We start from the raw sequence: 16,162 nt of genomic DNA, 5'->3' as shown, positions 1-16,162 counted from the left end.
GAAAAAGGTAGGTTTAAATCAAATTATTACTCTCTTATATAAAAGGATTATTAATTTTAAGCAAATATTTTAATTAATCGATCGTACTCAATCATTAAATCCCCGGTTAATGTGGGCGCTTGATTGGAAGAAGATTAAGATCGAAATAGATTTGCAATAACTCTACTCTTGCAATAATTCAATCAGTGTTGTCTTGAATCTATGGTGTGGGTTGGGTCAGTAGTCGGTACAAGTGGATTGTAAAGGAATTATAATATTAGTATACGATTACTCGGAAATTATGATGGATTTGTTTCTAGGGACCTCCATTATACCTTTTAATATAAAAGTGAAACTATTTATACAAAAAAAATTGGTACCTGCGTGCGATTTTGTTCCGGTTGCTATTGAAACGACCGGGTATTGGTGTGTGGAGGCCAAAATACTCATAAGAACTTTGGGGCGGCATTTGAGGGATAGGGGCTCCATTCCGCCTGTTATAGCCTATCCGATTTCTAAGATTTTGTTGGCCATGGTATTACTATGACGTACTTGATCTTAGAAAAGCGGACAGGCAGGGCCGTCTTATAACTATACTGGGCCCCCTGGGCACATAATAATTTAGGGCCCTTTTGGAAAGTAAAGAAAGCTAATTAAACTAACATTTTTCTACAATGATCTTCTACTTATTATGGGTAATCAAATATACTGTTACTGTCTGTCTTTCGGGGCCCCCTGAGGATGGGGGCCCTGGGCACGTGCCCCGTGTGCCCTTATGGTAAAGACGGTACTGCGGACAGGCTATAACCTGCTCCAGCAAATATCGTTTGCCGTGCCACGCGGTAACGCCGGCGTCGCTAGCATTTTTGGCACGTATATTATGGACCAGGTGACATTCGGAATGGAGCATAGGTTTTATATAAGTAGGCACCTACTTAACTTTATTTTGTTATTATTTAAGTTAGTTTCTAATATATTTTATGTTGTGTGTTTTATGTTACAATTTAATGGGTTTTTAATTTGTCACAATGTCCCGCTCCTCGCCTGTGTTCTGTAGTAACCCCAAATCTCTAAGCTAAGCCAACTTAGCGAGTATTATAGTGGATCCAACTTTGTCCCTGTGCCCGTTGAGAGACTTGATAGGTAAACCCGCGTAGGAGTCTCCAGGGCACGCTTGCTAATTAACTAATGGCATTTCAAAGTTAGTAAATACCCGACATTTCAATCTCACCTCGCCCTTTGTGAGCTTGAAACTTCATGCGGTCTAAGTGACTACAGTCAGATACTTCCCAAACACCTATATTCTAAAGAGGGGCCAGGTATTAGAAGACGACAAAAGATATGGTGAGCCGCGCGAAACTTAAGGAAGAAATGGTGTTCGCGGGGGTTTTTATTTTTAATATTAATTACTCTGAAGCTAATTAAGCTTAAGCTAAAACGAAACGCCGGAAGCTCTGGCCCGGCCCAGGCCCGGTCTAGCGTAAGTCATCTTTTAAATGGTATATTTTGCAGGGTATAATTTTGCAGAAGGATAATTTTGCAGAATAATGATATAGGTATGTTTCTCTCCAAAGTTTCTTTAAGACGTTATTTGAAGAATACATAATATAGCGGGATTTATTCAACGAGCTACCCGAAATGAGGTCCCTTTGTTTCCCATAAAATTTTAAGTCATAATGTATTGTTAGTCATATTATCAAATCGTCATAAAACTGAAACCGTTAAATTTTCAGGATTTTCGTAAGGTTATCCTATAGATAGGTTAGGTTTGTTTTATGGCAATCCTGATAAGTGACGCGTTTCTGAACCAAATAAATTATGACTAACGAAAATGAAGGCAAACAATACGTACTTAAAACTTTTTGGGAAACAATAGAGACCCACCTGAAATACTTAATACCTAGCGCCACTTGTACTATCCCACTAACCCGGGGTTAACCGGTTAAACCTGGACTTACCATGGTTACAAGTACAGTAGAAATCGATCCAGCTGTTTTAAGACTATCAACTCTTTTCCAAAATGATGTTGATTTTTGGCATATAACGTAGGTAGTTGGCATATATAGTTTTTTTTTAAATTCTTTGTTCGGCTTCGTTACCTACTTACAAAATTATGTGATCCGCAACAGATGTTTTCAATATTAACCACTAAATTAAACTTGTGGCCTCCCCTCTGTCACTGTCAACGTCGTGCCATATGATATATGATCCTAACAGATGGATTCATTTCCTTCATCGCGCTTATGGATTTCCGATACTATAAAATTTAGTATTTAATACAAATCCTAACCAACTCTCATCAGACTTCGCTCCAGGCATAACACCCGCTTGGAAAGAGTACTCTCTATTGCCCTCTCCTTACTTTCTTTCTAGTGGAAGCAGGCGTGGCTCACTCCGCGATTTCGTCGCTTTGCTACAGGTAACTGAAAGTACATCCGTTCCACACCAATTTTGGGGAAAGCCATAAGCCGCGCGTGGCGCTGTCGCCACCTAGCGACCATATCTGTCCTGATCGTAACAGACGCGTTTTGTTAGAGTGAGTCTTCTGTACCTAGTACTATTATTTATTCTGTTGTGGAAGTGGGAGTTGGAAGGGGTCCCTCGGCGGACTTTCTTTGGTCAGATCGGGGAAATCCTGAAGAAATGCCAGGTCAAGAGCGTGTATGAGGAATGTTATGAAAGTGAAGGAAGCGGAAGAGGTATATCAGGATTGTAGCAAGTGGAAATCCGTGGTCTCTGTCTACCCGTCCGGGAAATAGGCGTGATTATATGTGTGTATATGTATCCTAGTGGTTACCTGCTGCGCCCCGTAGCCAGCTCCTTCTGTTTTTGTTCCGTCTCGTATTTCCTCTGCAGCTCACGCACGTGCTCTTGTCTGATCAGCTTCTTCAGGGCCTCGAACCTGCCATCAGATTGAAAACTAGCTTGTCATAGGATCTCTTATGGTACAGAATTTGGTGAGGTCTCGAAGGTCGGTTCACACAAAAGTATTAAAAATGCTAGTTTAGATATACATAATGTCAATAGCAGGGACGAATGTGAGGACTACGTTTGTATGGAGAAGCGGACGGAAGTCATCTATCATCTTACATAAGACTTCCTTTACCTATCTCTCTGCGGTGGTACCACGAGCCCACCTTCATGGTACCCGGGGCCACGACGGGCCGGGAGTAACGCAGGATCTTTCCTGAGATGTACAATGGTCGACAGATTGTTTTTAGGGTTCCGTCAGTCCGTCTGTCTGTCCGTCCGTCTATCTGTCTGTCACCAGGCTGCATCTCATGAACCGTGATAGCTAGACAGTTGAAATTTTCACAAATGATGTATAATTCTGTTGCCGCTATAACAACAAATACCTACTAAAAACAGAATAAATAAAACAAACGTGATTTTTTATGCCGTTTTTTGCGTAATGGCACGGAACCTTTCGTGTGCGAGTCCGATTCGCACTTGTTAGAATTTTTTTAGGTACCTTAGTAACTTCTTACCTATCTCGCTGCGGTGGTACCATGAAAGTTGGCCCTCGTGGCCGCGACGGGCCGGGGTACCGCAGGATCTTCCCTGAGGTGTGTGGCACGTTGAGCATCCCGAACATCTGAAAATAAATAATACATAAGTATATAAAGGATGAAAACTTCTATTGCCAAATTCTTGTCATGCCTAACGTTTTGATTTAGTTTAGATTAGGATGGTTCTTTATGTCATTTCATCTTCAGAGTAAACCAAAATCTGTAATGTAATTACTTAACAAATTAAGAGGGAAGTATAGCACGTGATCGGCCATACAAAAAGAGAAACCGTTTTTCCACTTCTAAATATTTTCCATTCTCCATTTTTAGTATGTTATTGACAAAATGAAAAACTAGGTTTATAGGTTCCTTTCTTTCAAATTTTACCAATATTTTTTTTTTTTCAAAAAAATGAAACCTAAAAATAAATCTAATATACCTATATTATGCTGAAGCGATCGACATCAAAATCAAAGTGATAAGTTAAGATTTAGTTAGTGGAAAAGGTAAGTTTATTTTATCAGTTCAGTATAGGACTCCCTCTTGCAATTATAAGGGTTTTGGTTTTGCTATTTTGGCTACGGAGTCCTAAAAATTAACCTAGTATTTTATATTGTACCAAATTCTAATTATTATCAATTCAATAAGACTTAAAACACTTCAAAACATAAACCCGGCTTATAAAACAATAAAAGTAAATCAATTACTCCAAAATGGTGTCAACAAAGGGCGTATAAATAGCCAAAGCGCGTTCGGAAACTCGTAACGAACGAGCGAAACAAAGAAATCACTTCAAAGACAACTTCCAAAGCTGTACGTGTCGCGTTTTTTTTCTATTATTAAGTTTCTGTAGCAATTTGTTCTGTAAAAGACCGCTTTGAAGCGAAATTCAAATCGTTTTTATTCTTTGAATGAAAGCTTGGTTTATTTCAATGTCGTTTCTGCTTTGCACATGTAATGGCTGGTTAGTTTATTTTAAACTGTTGGCTGAATTGATGGAATATAAAGATATAAACTGTAACACAACTGTATTCCAAATTTAATAGGAGCAATATATTAAACTGTAAGCTGTACTCCTCAAATTGACCAACATTTGTTCAGCGACTTTTAAAAATACTTGTATTTTGATTTTTATTACACTTTAAAGTATATTTTAAGACGCAATGTATAGCGAAATTTGCTATCAAACATACTGATGACAGCGTCCATTAAAAATATTATTTTATTTGTACGAAAAAGAGAAAATCGTCAGAAAATCTAAAGACTTCATCATTTTTAAAAGTTGTTAATCAAAAGTTATATCGTTTGAGGAGGAGGATATTTTTTATTATTTTTTAAACTAATAATTTATCATCTTGTAATTTTGTTAATAAGAAAAGTATAAACAAAAGTATAAAGCGGTTATGAAATATCCTTGCGAACCTAACCCACATTTTCGAACTAACTAGCACCCGGCCTTGTGGCGCAACGGATAACGCGTCTGACTACGGATCAGAAGATTCCAGGTTCGAATCCTGGCAAGGTCGCAAATCATACTTTTTGTATTTTTTTTAAGTCATATAAATATTTTTTTTATTTTTTATTTATATTTTATTTTGTAATTATGTAATAAATTTTATTTCAAACTAAAACGGGCTAGGATATGTTGGTTGGGTTAAGCTCATAGTAGGGTTCATTTGACAAAGTATAAATGCGAACATGCAAACTAAAAAAAAACATGCACTGAAAAGCTTAATATTTCTTAAATTTTTTTCGTATCAGTAACTTGACTAAAATATGAATATTTTGACTATTTTTGAATAAAATAGGAATATATTGATTTTAACTTTAGGTACTATGTCCATGACTACGGTATGCCTGGATGGGTAACATTTGTTATCTGACAGTTTGAAAGCTGTTAAATAGTATTTCATGTTTTGCCAATGCTGTGGGTTGACGTAGCTTATTTCCCTAGCAAACAGCGAAACAGTCGATAAACTTCGGCGATAAATTAATCGCACGAGGGGCGCCCACGCAGCTTAAGGCACCTATATAATAGTCTATACAAACGCAAATACTAGCAGCCCTTTGTTCCACAGCAATTGAAGGGATGTTTAGAAAAACAACATAACTGCTTAGAGCGGTTGACACTTTTTTAAGAACATTGTTAATCGTTTCAGGTGTCAACCAGTGTAGTCAGTTATGTTGTTTTTGTAAACATCCCTTCAATTATATTAATAAATTAATTCGTTATATAAGTGCAAGTTCTATTTAAGGATTAATTAGGTATTTGGGCGTGTGGGCGACATGCTAGATTAAAATTTGTTGAAATAGTACACTTTGTTATAGATAAATTAAATGGGAAAATAAGCTTGAAGTACTCACTGAACACATAGATAGAAATCCATTTATATAACTTTTAAGCAAGTTTTACTAAAACTTGTTTGTAACTATTTAGGCTTAATTAAGGATTAAAAAGTATTTAGTTTCAAGCGAGTTTTACAGGCCTATTTTTTTGGCCTATTTCGAGATAATAATAATAAGAAAGGGTGGGTAGGCGTCAAAATAAGAACATCTGTTTACTGTCATGCAAATTAATTTAATTTAAATTTAATAGTTATTCGATTTTTTGGAATCTAATAACTGTTAGCGAGCTCGCAACAGTGTGCGTTTGTTAGCTCGTAACTTGAACTAACAAATCGACTTTGTCACAACTCTCCTCTGTCACAACTTACCTCGGTCTCCCCTACTCATTATTTTTTATTTTTTAAAGTAAGGAAACTGATGTATGGAGTGAGCACTTGTAGTTTACTAATTTCTCTATCACTTTGTTGAAATTAAATTGCTCGCGGATATTTCTATTGTATGCTTTAGCGCCACTCGCACCATCCCACTATCCCGGGGTTAAGCGGTTAAACCGTTAACCCAGTGTGAAATTGTACTGGTAACCATGGTAACTACAGGGTTAACCGGTTAACTCTGGGTTAGTGAATGGTGCAAGTGGCTGTAACCGATTAACCCCGACTTAGTGATTGGTGCAAGTAGCCCTAAGAGTGTAAACTCGCACAATCAATTTCTATTAAAATTTTACTCCCTGAGAGCGGTTTCGCACTACGTCCGATCCGAATCCGATCCGAACCCATGAAAATATGGTCCGTAGTAGCCGTAGAACTATTTCTATGGTAAGTTACGCACTAGATCCGATTTCTTTCCGTCATTCAACGTGTGCGGTGCGTAACTTACCATAGAAATAGTTCTACGGCTACTACGGACCATATTTTCACGGGTTCGGATCGGATTCGGATCGGACGTAGTGCGAAACCGCTCTAGCCAGCGATATATTAGGAGCTTATATTCAAAACCTGATTTGTCACCGTGATGTCAATTGACAAACTGAGATAAATTGAAAACACGATTATTTCGTATTATTATACATTGATACAATTAAAACTTTGCGCTGTTAATAAAAAAGAATATTGCAGACTAATATCATTTTAAAATGAATCAGAATAACTACCAATACAAATTAACTTACATATTTGCGATTTAAAAATGAACAAATCGTCTTATTCTTGGACATTTTGGACAAAACCTTACAAGACAAACGCACGAACGTTACAAGGACAAATCATGTCAATCTCCAGGAGACAAGCGACCACTCTTTGTGGAGGAGACAAGTGACTGACCTCATCGTAGTCGGGCGTGCGGACGACGTTCGGCGGCGCTTTGGTGACCACTCGCCCGAACGCCTCACGGGGCACTGACGGGTACTGGTATCTGAACCTGCAACAACGGGACACCATTAGTAAAATCAGTCGGTTGCAGTGCTGAGCATAGAGGCCTCTTAGTGTACGCCACTTATCCCGGTCCTAGGCTAGTCCCATCCAGAAGTGTCCCGTGATTTTTCAAATGTCATCCACCCAACGAGCCAGCGGACGCCAGGCGCTTCTTTCATCCGAAGCGGCCACCATTGGTTGGTATTTGACCGATCATCCATTGGTTGGTATTCAATGCTTGATATGGCTAATATGACAATTTTAAAACTGTTTAGATTCCTTATTGTTTGCATTTACATAGGTACCTACCTCAGGTCAAAAACATGGAAACGCACACAGACATGACAGACACGATTGACACTGAGAGTGTATTAGAATATCGATTATCAATCACTCCATTTTGCACGTGAGTAGAATTCCTACCTAATATAATATATAATGTTGCGTTAAATGTTACAAAATTAATACATAACTCCGTTAAAATTGGGAACAAAGTTTAGACCTAAACAAACTTTCATGAGTGGATAAAATGTTTGGCACATATTGACCGAAACATTTTTGGGTAATATATTTTATGTGCCATTCTATTAGGAATTAACTTTGTGGCAGTCGTTTTGTTGTAGCGGTTTGTTAAAAACGAAATAAGTTTTTCGGGCAGGTAGGTAGCTACAATTGGTACAGTCAAAGCCGAAAATATCGATAAGAATAAATGACCAAAAAAATGTATAACCTTAACACCTAGGCGAAATAAGGCATAAGTACACTTTTGTACTTGTGTGGCTCTTATTTTGTGAGTAGGGTCATTGCGTCAGTTTACCGTCCAGTGCCTGTTTCCGTCCACTTGGCGTAGTTGCTACAGAATTGCGTATAATTTGAATATATGCCTATATATTCAAGAAATACGTATAATTTGAATATATACCTGTATATTCAAATGATACGCAATTCTTTGTAGCAACTACGCCAAGTGGACGGAACCAGGCACTGGACGGTGAACTGACGCAATGATTATTTTATTTAATTATTATTTACTGAGTTAGATATTTTTTATATTAAATATTTATGCCGCTACCAATGATAGGTATCGCACTGTATTAAAAATATGTGGAACGTGAAACAAATATAGCGACTTCTATTAAGAGCCAACAGGAGTGGTCATTCCTCCATACAAACGTAGTCCTCGTTTTCCTCCGTGGTTTTTGAAGCTAGAGCAATGATTTTTTCAACACAGATTAATATTGTCAATATCTGTGTCGGACCGTTTTGCTTTTTTTGATATTTTTGTTTTTTAAGGCGCTAGAGCCCTTCAAAAACGGCCAAAATGGCCTAATAGACTATGCCGCAATGAGAGGCGTGGTATTCAAAACTGATATCAATTAGCCAAAAAAGCAAAACGGTCCGACACAGATAATTTCATAATCATTTAGATTTCCAAATTTGGTTACGATTGGTTAAGTTTTGGGGGAGGAAAAAGAGGACTACGAAACCTCGATTTTTGTCATTTTTACGCAGGATTTTTCGCCTCAGCTGCAGTTGTCCCTATCGCACTAATTTTAGGGGCGGAGTCAAGTTTCTAAATACGTACACAGCCAGAAAAGTGATGGGCAATAGTCGACATTTAATGTCGATAATCTAGTGATGTAAGAAGTTATCGATAAACCGTCTTGTGTGAAAATATCTAGATCCTAAGATACAAGGGGTTTTGGGTTGAGAGTAGGGAACACATTTTTGTAGTTATGATATACAATCTATTATGAACTTTTTGATTCTAATATTTCAAATTAGAAATCAAAATCAAAAATATTTTATTGCATGGTTAAAATGGGTTAACAAAATTTTTAGGTACCTACAGGCACGCTTCGTAATTGTCGAGCAATTTAGGGTCCTAGCTGAATTGGTTGTTCCATACTTACTCGTGCTCTATGGAATGTCCAATTTAGCTAGAACCCTAAATGGCTCAACAATCACGGAGCGTGACAGTACAAATGATTCATGTTCTGTATATCCTGCCCTACAATGGCGTTAATATTTGGTTGTCATGTCTATACTTCGTTTTTAAGCATTATTGAAAGAAAAAATAGTAAATACTAATATTAACCACTAAGTACATAACTATTACAAAAAAAGCTAAATAATTATACGATTGCATGCTTAAAAAAGACACGTCACCTTCACTCTAATGCTAAACAAACGAAGAATAAGAACTAACAGCGATAAGACCGCCTGTTGCTACCTTTATCTACATTGTAAATCGGTTTTAGGGTTCCGTACCCAAAGGGTAAAACACGGGACCCTATTACTAAGATTCCGCTGTCCGTCCGTCCGTCTGTCACCAGGCTGTATCTCACGAACCGTGATAGCTAGACAGTTGAAATTTTCACAGATGATTTATTTCTGTTGCCGCTATAACAACAAATACTAAAAACAGGATAAAATAAAAATTTTAGTGGGGCCTCCCATACAACAAACGTGATTTTTGACCGAAGTTAAGCAACGTCGGGCGGGGTCAGTACTTGGATGGGTGACCGTTTTTATAAATAATGGTACGGAACCCTTCGTGTGCGAGTCCGACTTGCACTTCGCCGGTTTTTTTTAAATTTGTTTTTATGTTTGTGGTGTAATAAAGAATATTTTAGAGTCAGACCAAGAAAATTCTACAGCAATTTTGATAGCACACGCAGTGCAAGTGTTATTTATATGTCATAATTTCATAGAAGCGACGTTTGAAATAATACTTGCACTGCGTGTTCTATCAAAATCGCTATAGATTTTTCTTGGCCTAACTCTACTTTAAATTACAAAGTAAGGCCTAAATTATAAAATAAGGCCCATCAATGTTTTTTTTTTGTGTTTATTAAACTTGATATTTTGTCTATAGTATTAGCGGACATGGCCTCAAAATTTAAACCCGCTTAAGAATCGGGCCTTATTTCGTGCATTATATACAATACTACCCATTTTTGTGTAGTCATTATTTATACTATAGAAGCATTGTTTGAGTAGCCAATTATTTAAACAGTATTTTTTTAAAGGGCAACGGTGGCAATATTTTAAGGTCTGGATAATAAGATATAGATCTTAATAAGGATATCAATGTAAGTGAATGTTACCATGACTACCAAACAAACAAATGTGATAGAATTTGCCAGCTGGCATTGTAACATTCAGACAGTTACCTATGTACCTAATCTGAAATATGAATAAATTAGTAATATTTTAAACAGGAAAGTAAACCGAATTTTGGCCTTTTGCTGGACACAATCACAATAGTAATTTGTTTTACAAGAGGGCAAAGTTTATCGCCACCGGTTGATGCATTTGCAGCACCAATGGTAGAAAATGCAAGCTCATCATCAACTGCATAATCGACGTTTGATATGACTATTGAATCCGAGCTTTTTGATCATGAATCATGATAAAACAAAATTTTAGAAGGTCGCAGAATAGTGGATTTAAAATATTTATTTTCTGTGATCTCAAATATCAGGCACGATCATACAAATTGTACATTTGCTGATCTTGCCTTTGTCATTGAAAGACGTAAGGGTTTACACAGAGAATATATATTTAAGTGTAATATGTGCAAAAAAAAGGAAACGATACACTCTGAAGACCCAAAAAGAAAATGTTAGTAAATACTGCTCCTCCCCATGGTTACTTGGTTCCTTATTCAACCTACCTGAAATTAAACGAGTAGGTTAGTAAATTATATCATTTTACATTATAAAGTTAAATGTTTAGGTATCTCAATCACTTACTCACTGGTGGACATGGACGCAAAATTTTTGCCCATCTACTTATACTATCTTATAAAAAATGAAATTTTGAAAGTTAGCACGCTTAAAGTTCGTTTTTTTTGCATTAAGGTAACAGATTTTGACATGTCTTATTAAAAATTACCATTGAAAAATAAGTCATAGCAAATATGTTAGAATTATAAATCATATTAATCATATTAATGAGCAAGAGCACCCTAAACCGGCGAGCGTGTATGAGGAATGTTATGAATGTGAAGGAAGCGAAAGTGGTATGTCAGGATCGTAGCAAGTGGAAATCCGTGGTCTCTGCCTACCCCTCCGGGAAATAGGCGTGATTGTATGTATGTATGTATGTATGTATTAATCATATACTTTTTTATATTCTAATTTTTGAAAGCGTTTTTCAATAATTATTAATAAAAAGACACGTCATGATTGTTTACCTTCTTTCTAATGCTAAAAAATAACGAACTATAATAACCGGGCCTTATTTGGTACAGAACCTTGATTTGATAGGTACATCGGATATTCTGGGCCCCTGAGTTTGTTACGTAAAGGACAAAATGGTGACATGTGGTTAGAGCTGATACTGTTAAACTAGTGGTTCTGTGCGCTAAGTATAAAAAATAAGCTTCAGCGAACTCATTAAGCCTAGAAAAAACCCTACACCCTACTGCCACTTAAGTCAGTCTTGAGTCTTTGAATCAATTTCCGTAGTAGTAGTACTACTACTAAGGTACTAGGAGGTAATAAGGCCTATAGTAGGTATAATAAGGCCTATAGTAGGTATAATAAGGCCTACCTGAAAAATAATGTTCTTACAACAGTGTAACCGTGTTAGTTATTTGAGTAACATATATGTAAAGTGATACAATTAAAAGCTAACAGCAAACCAGTACATAAATTATATCTTATGTACTTCTTATGAATTACACTCTTATAAAGGTTTCGGCTAATTACGCTTAATTACTTGAATAAAGGTAGATGAATTGCGTGCGGTCCAATAGGTAACCACAACTCACGGAGTCCAAAACAATAAGCTGATCAGCAAAGTCAAGTAAACAAAGCCAAGTCACAGTAGTAGAAAGATTATCGAGTTCCGTAAACGTAAGCCGGGTCAAAAAATTCAATCGCAACACAGTAAGTAATAAGTGAACGCCTCGTGGCAGTAACGCACGAAAAATAACATTGCAAATTGTCGGCAATGAGGCGCGCGCGGGTGCAAGCGTACGCATCTGTGTGCGTGCATTACACACACAAATACAGTCTCTCACGCCCCGTCAGAGCGACGGGTATATTCAGCTTGAAATCTCAAAATTGACTTTTAGCTCAGCTCCCGTTTCGTCTTAACGCAGTGAATGGACACAGAAATAGTAGTGCATAAAATACCATTTCATTTCATACCACCCACTGCAGCTTTCAAATGAAATATTTAATTAGTCTCAGAGGGCGTATCTCTCATTCAAATCAAGACTGAAACAAAAAAGAGCTTATGTCGCTTTGCATCATTATTGGAAACAAGACCTTTTAGCACTCTGGCATACTAGAGACGTTATTTTATCACATTAGTTAACCGAGCAAATGGGTCAAACAGATCACTGTGTTATGTCTTTCCTGTAGACATACACAAGAGTTAAGGGCTATAAAGGTTAATTTTCTTATTTAACCCTTATCCACGTGAAAAGGTCCTCCTTTTATTTAGAGAACTATGATAAAATCATTGCTTACATGCCCACAAGCTGTTAACTATTGCCCACAGGAGAGAAAAATGTGCTGTTCGCGATAACACGCTAGTTTTCTCTCCTGTGGGCAATAGTTAACAGCTTGTGGGCATGTAAGCAATGATTTTATCATAGTTCTCTAAATAAAAGGAGGACCTTTTCACGTGGATAAGAGTTAAATAAGAAAATTAACCTTTATAGCCCTTAACTCTTGTGTATGTCTACAGGAAAGACATAACACAGTGATCTGTTTGACCCAAATACGGTATTTGATATAAATAGCAGTTTATAAAATAATGTTTCAATAAATTTTACTTTACAGTGTAGACAATAGGCAATTTGTCATAAAAAAGAAATAAAAGGTTGGAATTTCCCAATATGAGCCTTTTTAGGGTTCCGTACCTCAAAAGGAACCTTACCCTTATAGGATCCCTTTGTTTCTTGCTCATGACGGGATTTGTACAACGCGCCAAGCGGGAAGTTTTGGAAACTAAATATCCCATACAAAATAACACTTAACGTACGTCACGCTATTGAATGAAATGTATACTAGGGATAATACAGCACACCGCCATTTAAATTACATTCCTGCTCAATCTCCGGTTTCAATTTTGCTATCCGCAGAAGTGAGCTATTTTTGCAAGTGGCGAGAAGGCTAAATTTGGCCGGAAGGATTATTCTATTAATAATAAAGCGGATTCCGGGAGCTTTCGCGAGCAAACACTGTCTTCATTGAGACTGGTAGGGGTATTCTCATTTCTAAATCTAATATTGTTGTGATAAAACTTCGACATGATTCGCAGGCATTTTACTAACAAAAAGGCCTGTGCACACGGCTTGCTTGTGCGTGACGTGCACGTGTGCGTGCGCTAAAATGTTGGAGCCGCCACGCACACGTCACGCAAGCGGTGTGCCGTCTCGCATAAGGTTCTGTATACTACAACGCCGCACGCGCACGTGCACGTCACGCACACGCAGCCGGTGTGCACGGGCCTTAAGTGCCAGCATGATACCTAATAATACGACTGGCAGTGCGTTGCGCGCACCGATCATCGCAAGCGATCTTATCTTGTTTTAAAGTACATTAGAGTAACGATTAGCTAGGAACCCTGCTCCTGGCCCTGTAACTTGTACACGCACGTTACTTGAATAACTACAATCCTCAAATAACTTCATTTTCACAAAACATTTTTGGAATGTCTATTTGTACCTTTGTAGGTACTACCTACCGAGCCGGTTTAAGCTAATTCTGCACCGTGAGTGTAGAAGTAAGTATCGTAATAGTCATAATTTCATAGACATTAAAAAAATCGCATCTTTGTGATCTTACGTAAGAACTATGAATACCCCCTCCCTCCCCCTTGTAAGAAAAATATAAGATACGTTCGACCCCTAAAACGTATTACGTAATAAATGAATGGCGCCTTACGATGTGGCACCAATACCTTGGCTAGTTTACGTCGTATAACAAAACCTTATCAGATATAAAACTTAGAATACGGCTCTCGGTCGACGTCGGTCCCACGCGATCTAGGGATATAATCAACATAGTAGGAAAGTATTGTAAGAGCAGCCTACGCTTATATAATTACCCTGAATAGGGATTATTCCTCTAGCAGTTTTTATTATTATTGGGAGCCTACAATGCCCTACTGCTGCAAGGCCTCCCCCCACTTTTTCCAGTCTTCCCGATCCTGTGCAATCTCTGGCCATTCCTTTAAAAAGGAGTCTAACTCGTCTCGCCATCGCCGACGCGATGCAGTTGCAGTTTGAAAAAATATTTTTTTTAGAGTCCTACTTCCCTTTCCTTACTAAAAATATAAATGCGAAAGCAACTACATCAGTCCGTCTACCTCTTCATGCTTACCGCTAAACCGATTGATGAAATTTAGTATGGAGATAGTTTGAGGCCCGGCGAAGGACATTGAATAGATTTTATCAGTCAGACGAAGTCGCGGGCAGAAGCTAGTTATATATAAATGCCTGTCAAATAATGTTTTATATGATGTGGCTACGGAACCCTAAAATCGTGCTCAGAGTTTGACAACAGAAGAAAATGGTGCTAGAGGGCGCCTCACGTTTTGTGGTAACCTAATTGTAAACAACTTAACTTTATTAAACATACCTACTAAATGACTAATTTTGAAGCCTATAAGTAATATATTAAATATTGAGGACACCTAACACAAATCGACCTAGTCCCAAACTAAGCATAGGTTGTACTATGGGTACTAGGCGACGATATAAACATACTTAAAATATAGATAAATACATACTTTTATATACAAAGAAAACATATGGCTGCATATTTGAGCCGTTTGGGGTTGAGACTATGGGGCCTTGGGGGAAAGCGCCCACAGGGTTTTCAACGAATGTAGCCGCAGGTTAGTCGAGTTGACGCGTGACCAGAGGGCTGGGTCATATCTAGCGCAGCGGATCAGCATTGCCATACAACGTGGCAATGCTGCCAGCCTTCTGGGCACGCTGCCAATAGACGGCGATTTGGGGCAAATTTTCTATTTATAGTTTTATTTTTAGGCTTAGTTTTAATTTTAGTTTTTAACTTTAGTTTTTAATTTTAATTTTTGACTGTGTTTTTAAAATAATATATATTTTACCCAATATCTGTGTTCACACAAATGGCTTTACCGGGATTCAAACCCAGGACCATCAGCTTAGCCGTGGTGGAATGACGTCGATCCCAGTGTGCCCTCACGAACGGCAGAGGGTGAAACGCCGGAGTGGGTTTAGTGGGTAGGGCCAAATCCTCCCCCACAGTGAGTCCCACACACCGTGCGTAAATGCATTCCCACTCCGTCAAAAACAAAAAGGGTCACTACCTGCGAGGCCAGATCGGTCGTCAAGTACTATACTATGCTATATTTCTAATTTGGATGCGTATGAGTAATATTTAAGCATAAGTTAATGTATTTTCTAGTAAAGCTGCGTTGAATCGTATTTCCGATAGTAATTAGTGTATGATAAAGTTCATTCCAATCTCTTGAACACTTCCACGGAACAGAGTTCCAATTTCCTGGTAATAGGATACACTGTTCCACGAAATAGAGTTACAGCTCACTGGCGTCCAATTATCTTTGTAATGAGGAATTGCAACAAGATTCTTGAGGGGATTAAATCTGGAACTATAGGTCCAATTCAGGTTCAAAAACTTGTTACGGTTTTGACCTTCACTAAAAAAAAGATAAAAGATTCGTGACGATCACAAAACATGTACGAACATGTACAGACAACAACAGCTAGAAAAGAAGAGAACAATAAGTGTGCATCACGAAATGGACCCAACTCAGCATAATGCCAGCCTATAAAGCCAGCGCTGGTCTTCCGTAGGGCCCATTCGGTGATGCCACGACAGATAAACACAAAAAGATACATGCACAAAAGATGCACAGAAGAAATAATTAAAAAACAGAGAATACAAA

General features: G+C 37.8%; 2 protein-coding genes and 1 non-coding gene across 3 annotated transcripts in view; 1 reads left to right on the top strand and 2 right to left on the bottom strand.

Moving 5' to 3' along the window:
• The window catches only part of LOC134801495 (uncharacterized), a 148,377-nt gene that overhangs the window by 9,092 nt on the left and 123,123 nt on the right, over window positions 1-16,162 (bottom strand). The window contains exons 4-6 of the mRNA XM_063774104.1: window positions 7,154-7,250; window positions 3,468-3,574; window positions 2,777-2,881 (exon numbers count right to left, since the gene is read on the bottom strand). Coding sequence (XP_063630174.1) covers window positions 2,777-2,881; window positions 3,468-3,574; window positions 7,154-7,250 — 309 coding nt within the window. The remainder of the gene's footprint in view (window positions 1-2,776; window positions 2,882-3,467; window positions 3,575-7,153; window positions 7,251-16,162) is intronic.
• The window catches only part of LOC134801485 (uncharacterized), a 234,132-nt gene that overhangs the window by 146,104 nt on the left and 71,866 nt on the right, over window positions 1-16,162 (bottom strand). The window lies entirely within an intron of this gene.
• Window positions 4,942-5,014, top strand: Trnar-acg (transfer RNA arginine (anticodon ACG)). The gene has a single exon. It is a non-coding gene; the product is annotated as a tRNA-Arg (tRNA).

This window comes from Cydia splendana, chromosome 22 (genome assembly GCF_910591565.1).
Source record: "Cydia splendana chromosome 22, ilCydSple1.2, whole genome shotgun sequence".
Taxonomy (NCBI): domain Eukaryota; kingdom Metazoa; phylum Arthropoda; class Insecta; order Lepidoptera; family Tortricidae; genus Cydia; species Cydia splendana.
The sequence above is the reverse complement of the archived record's forward strand: the minus strand, read 5'-3'. Positions and strand labels throughout refer to the sequence as shown.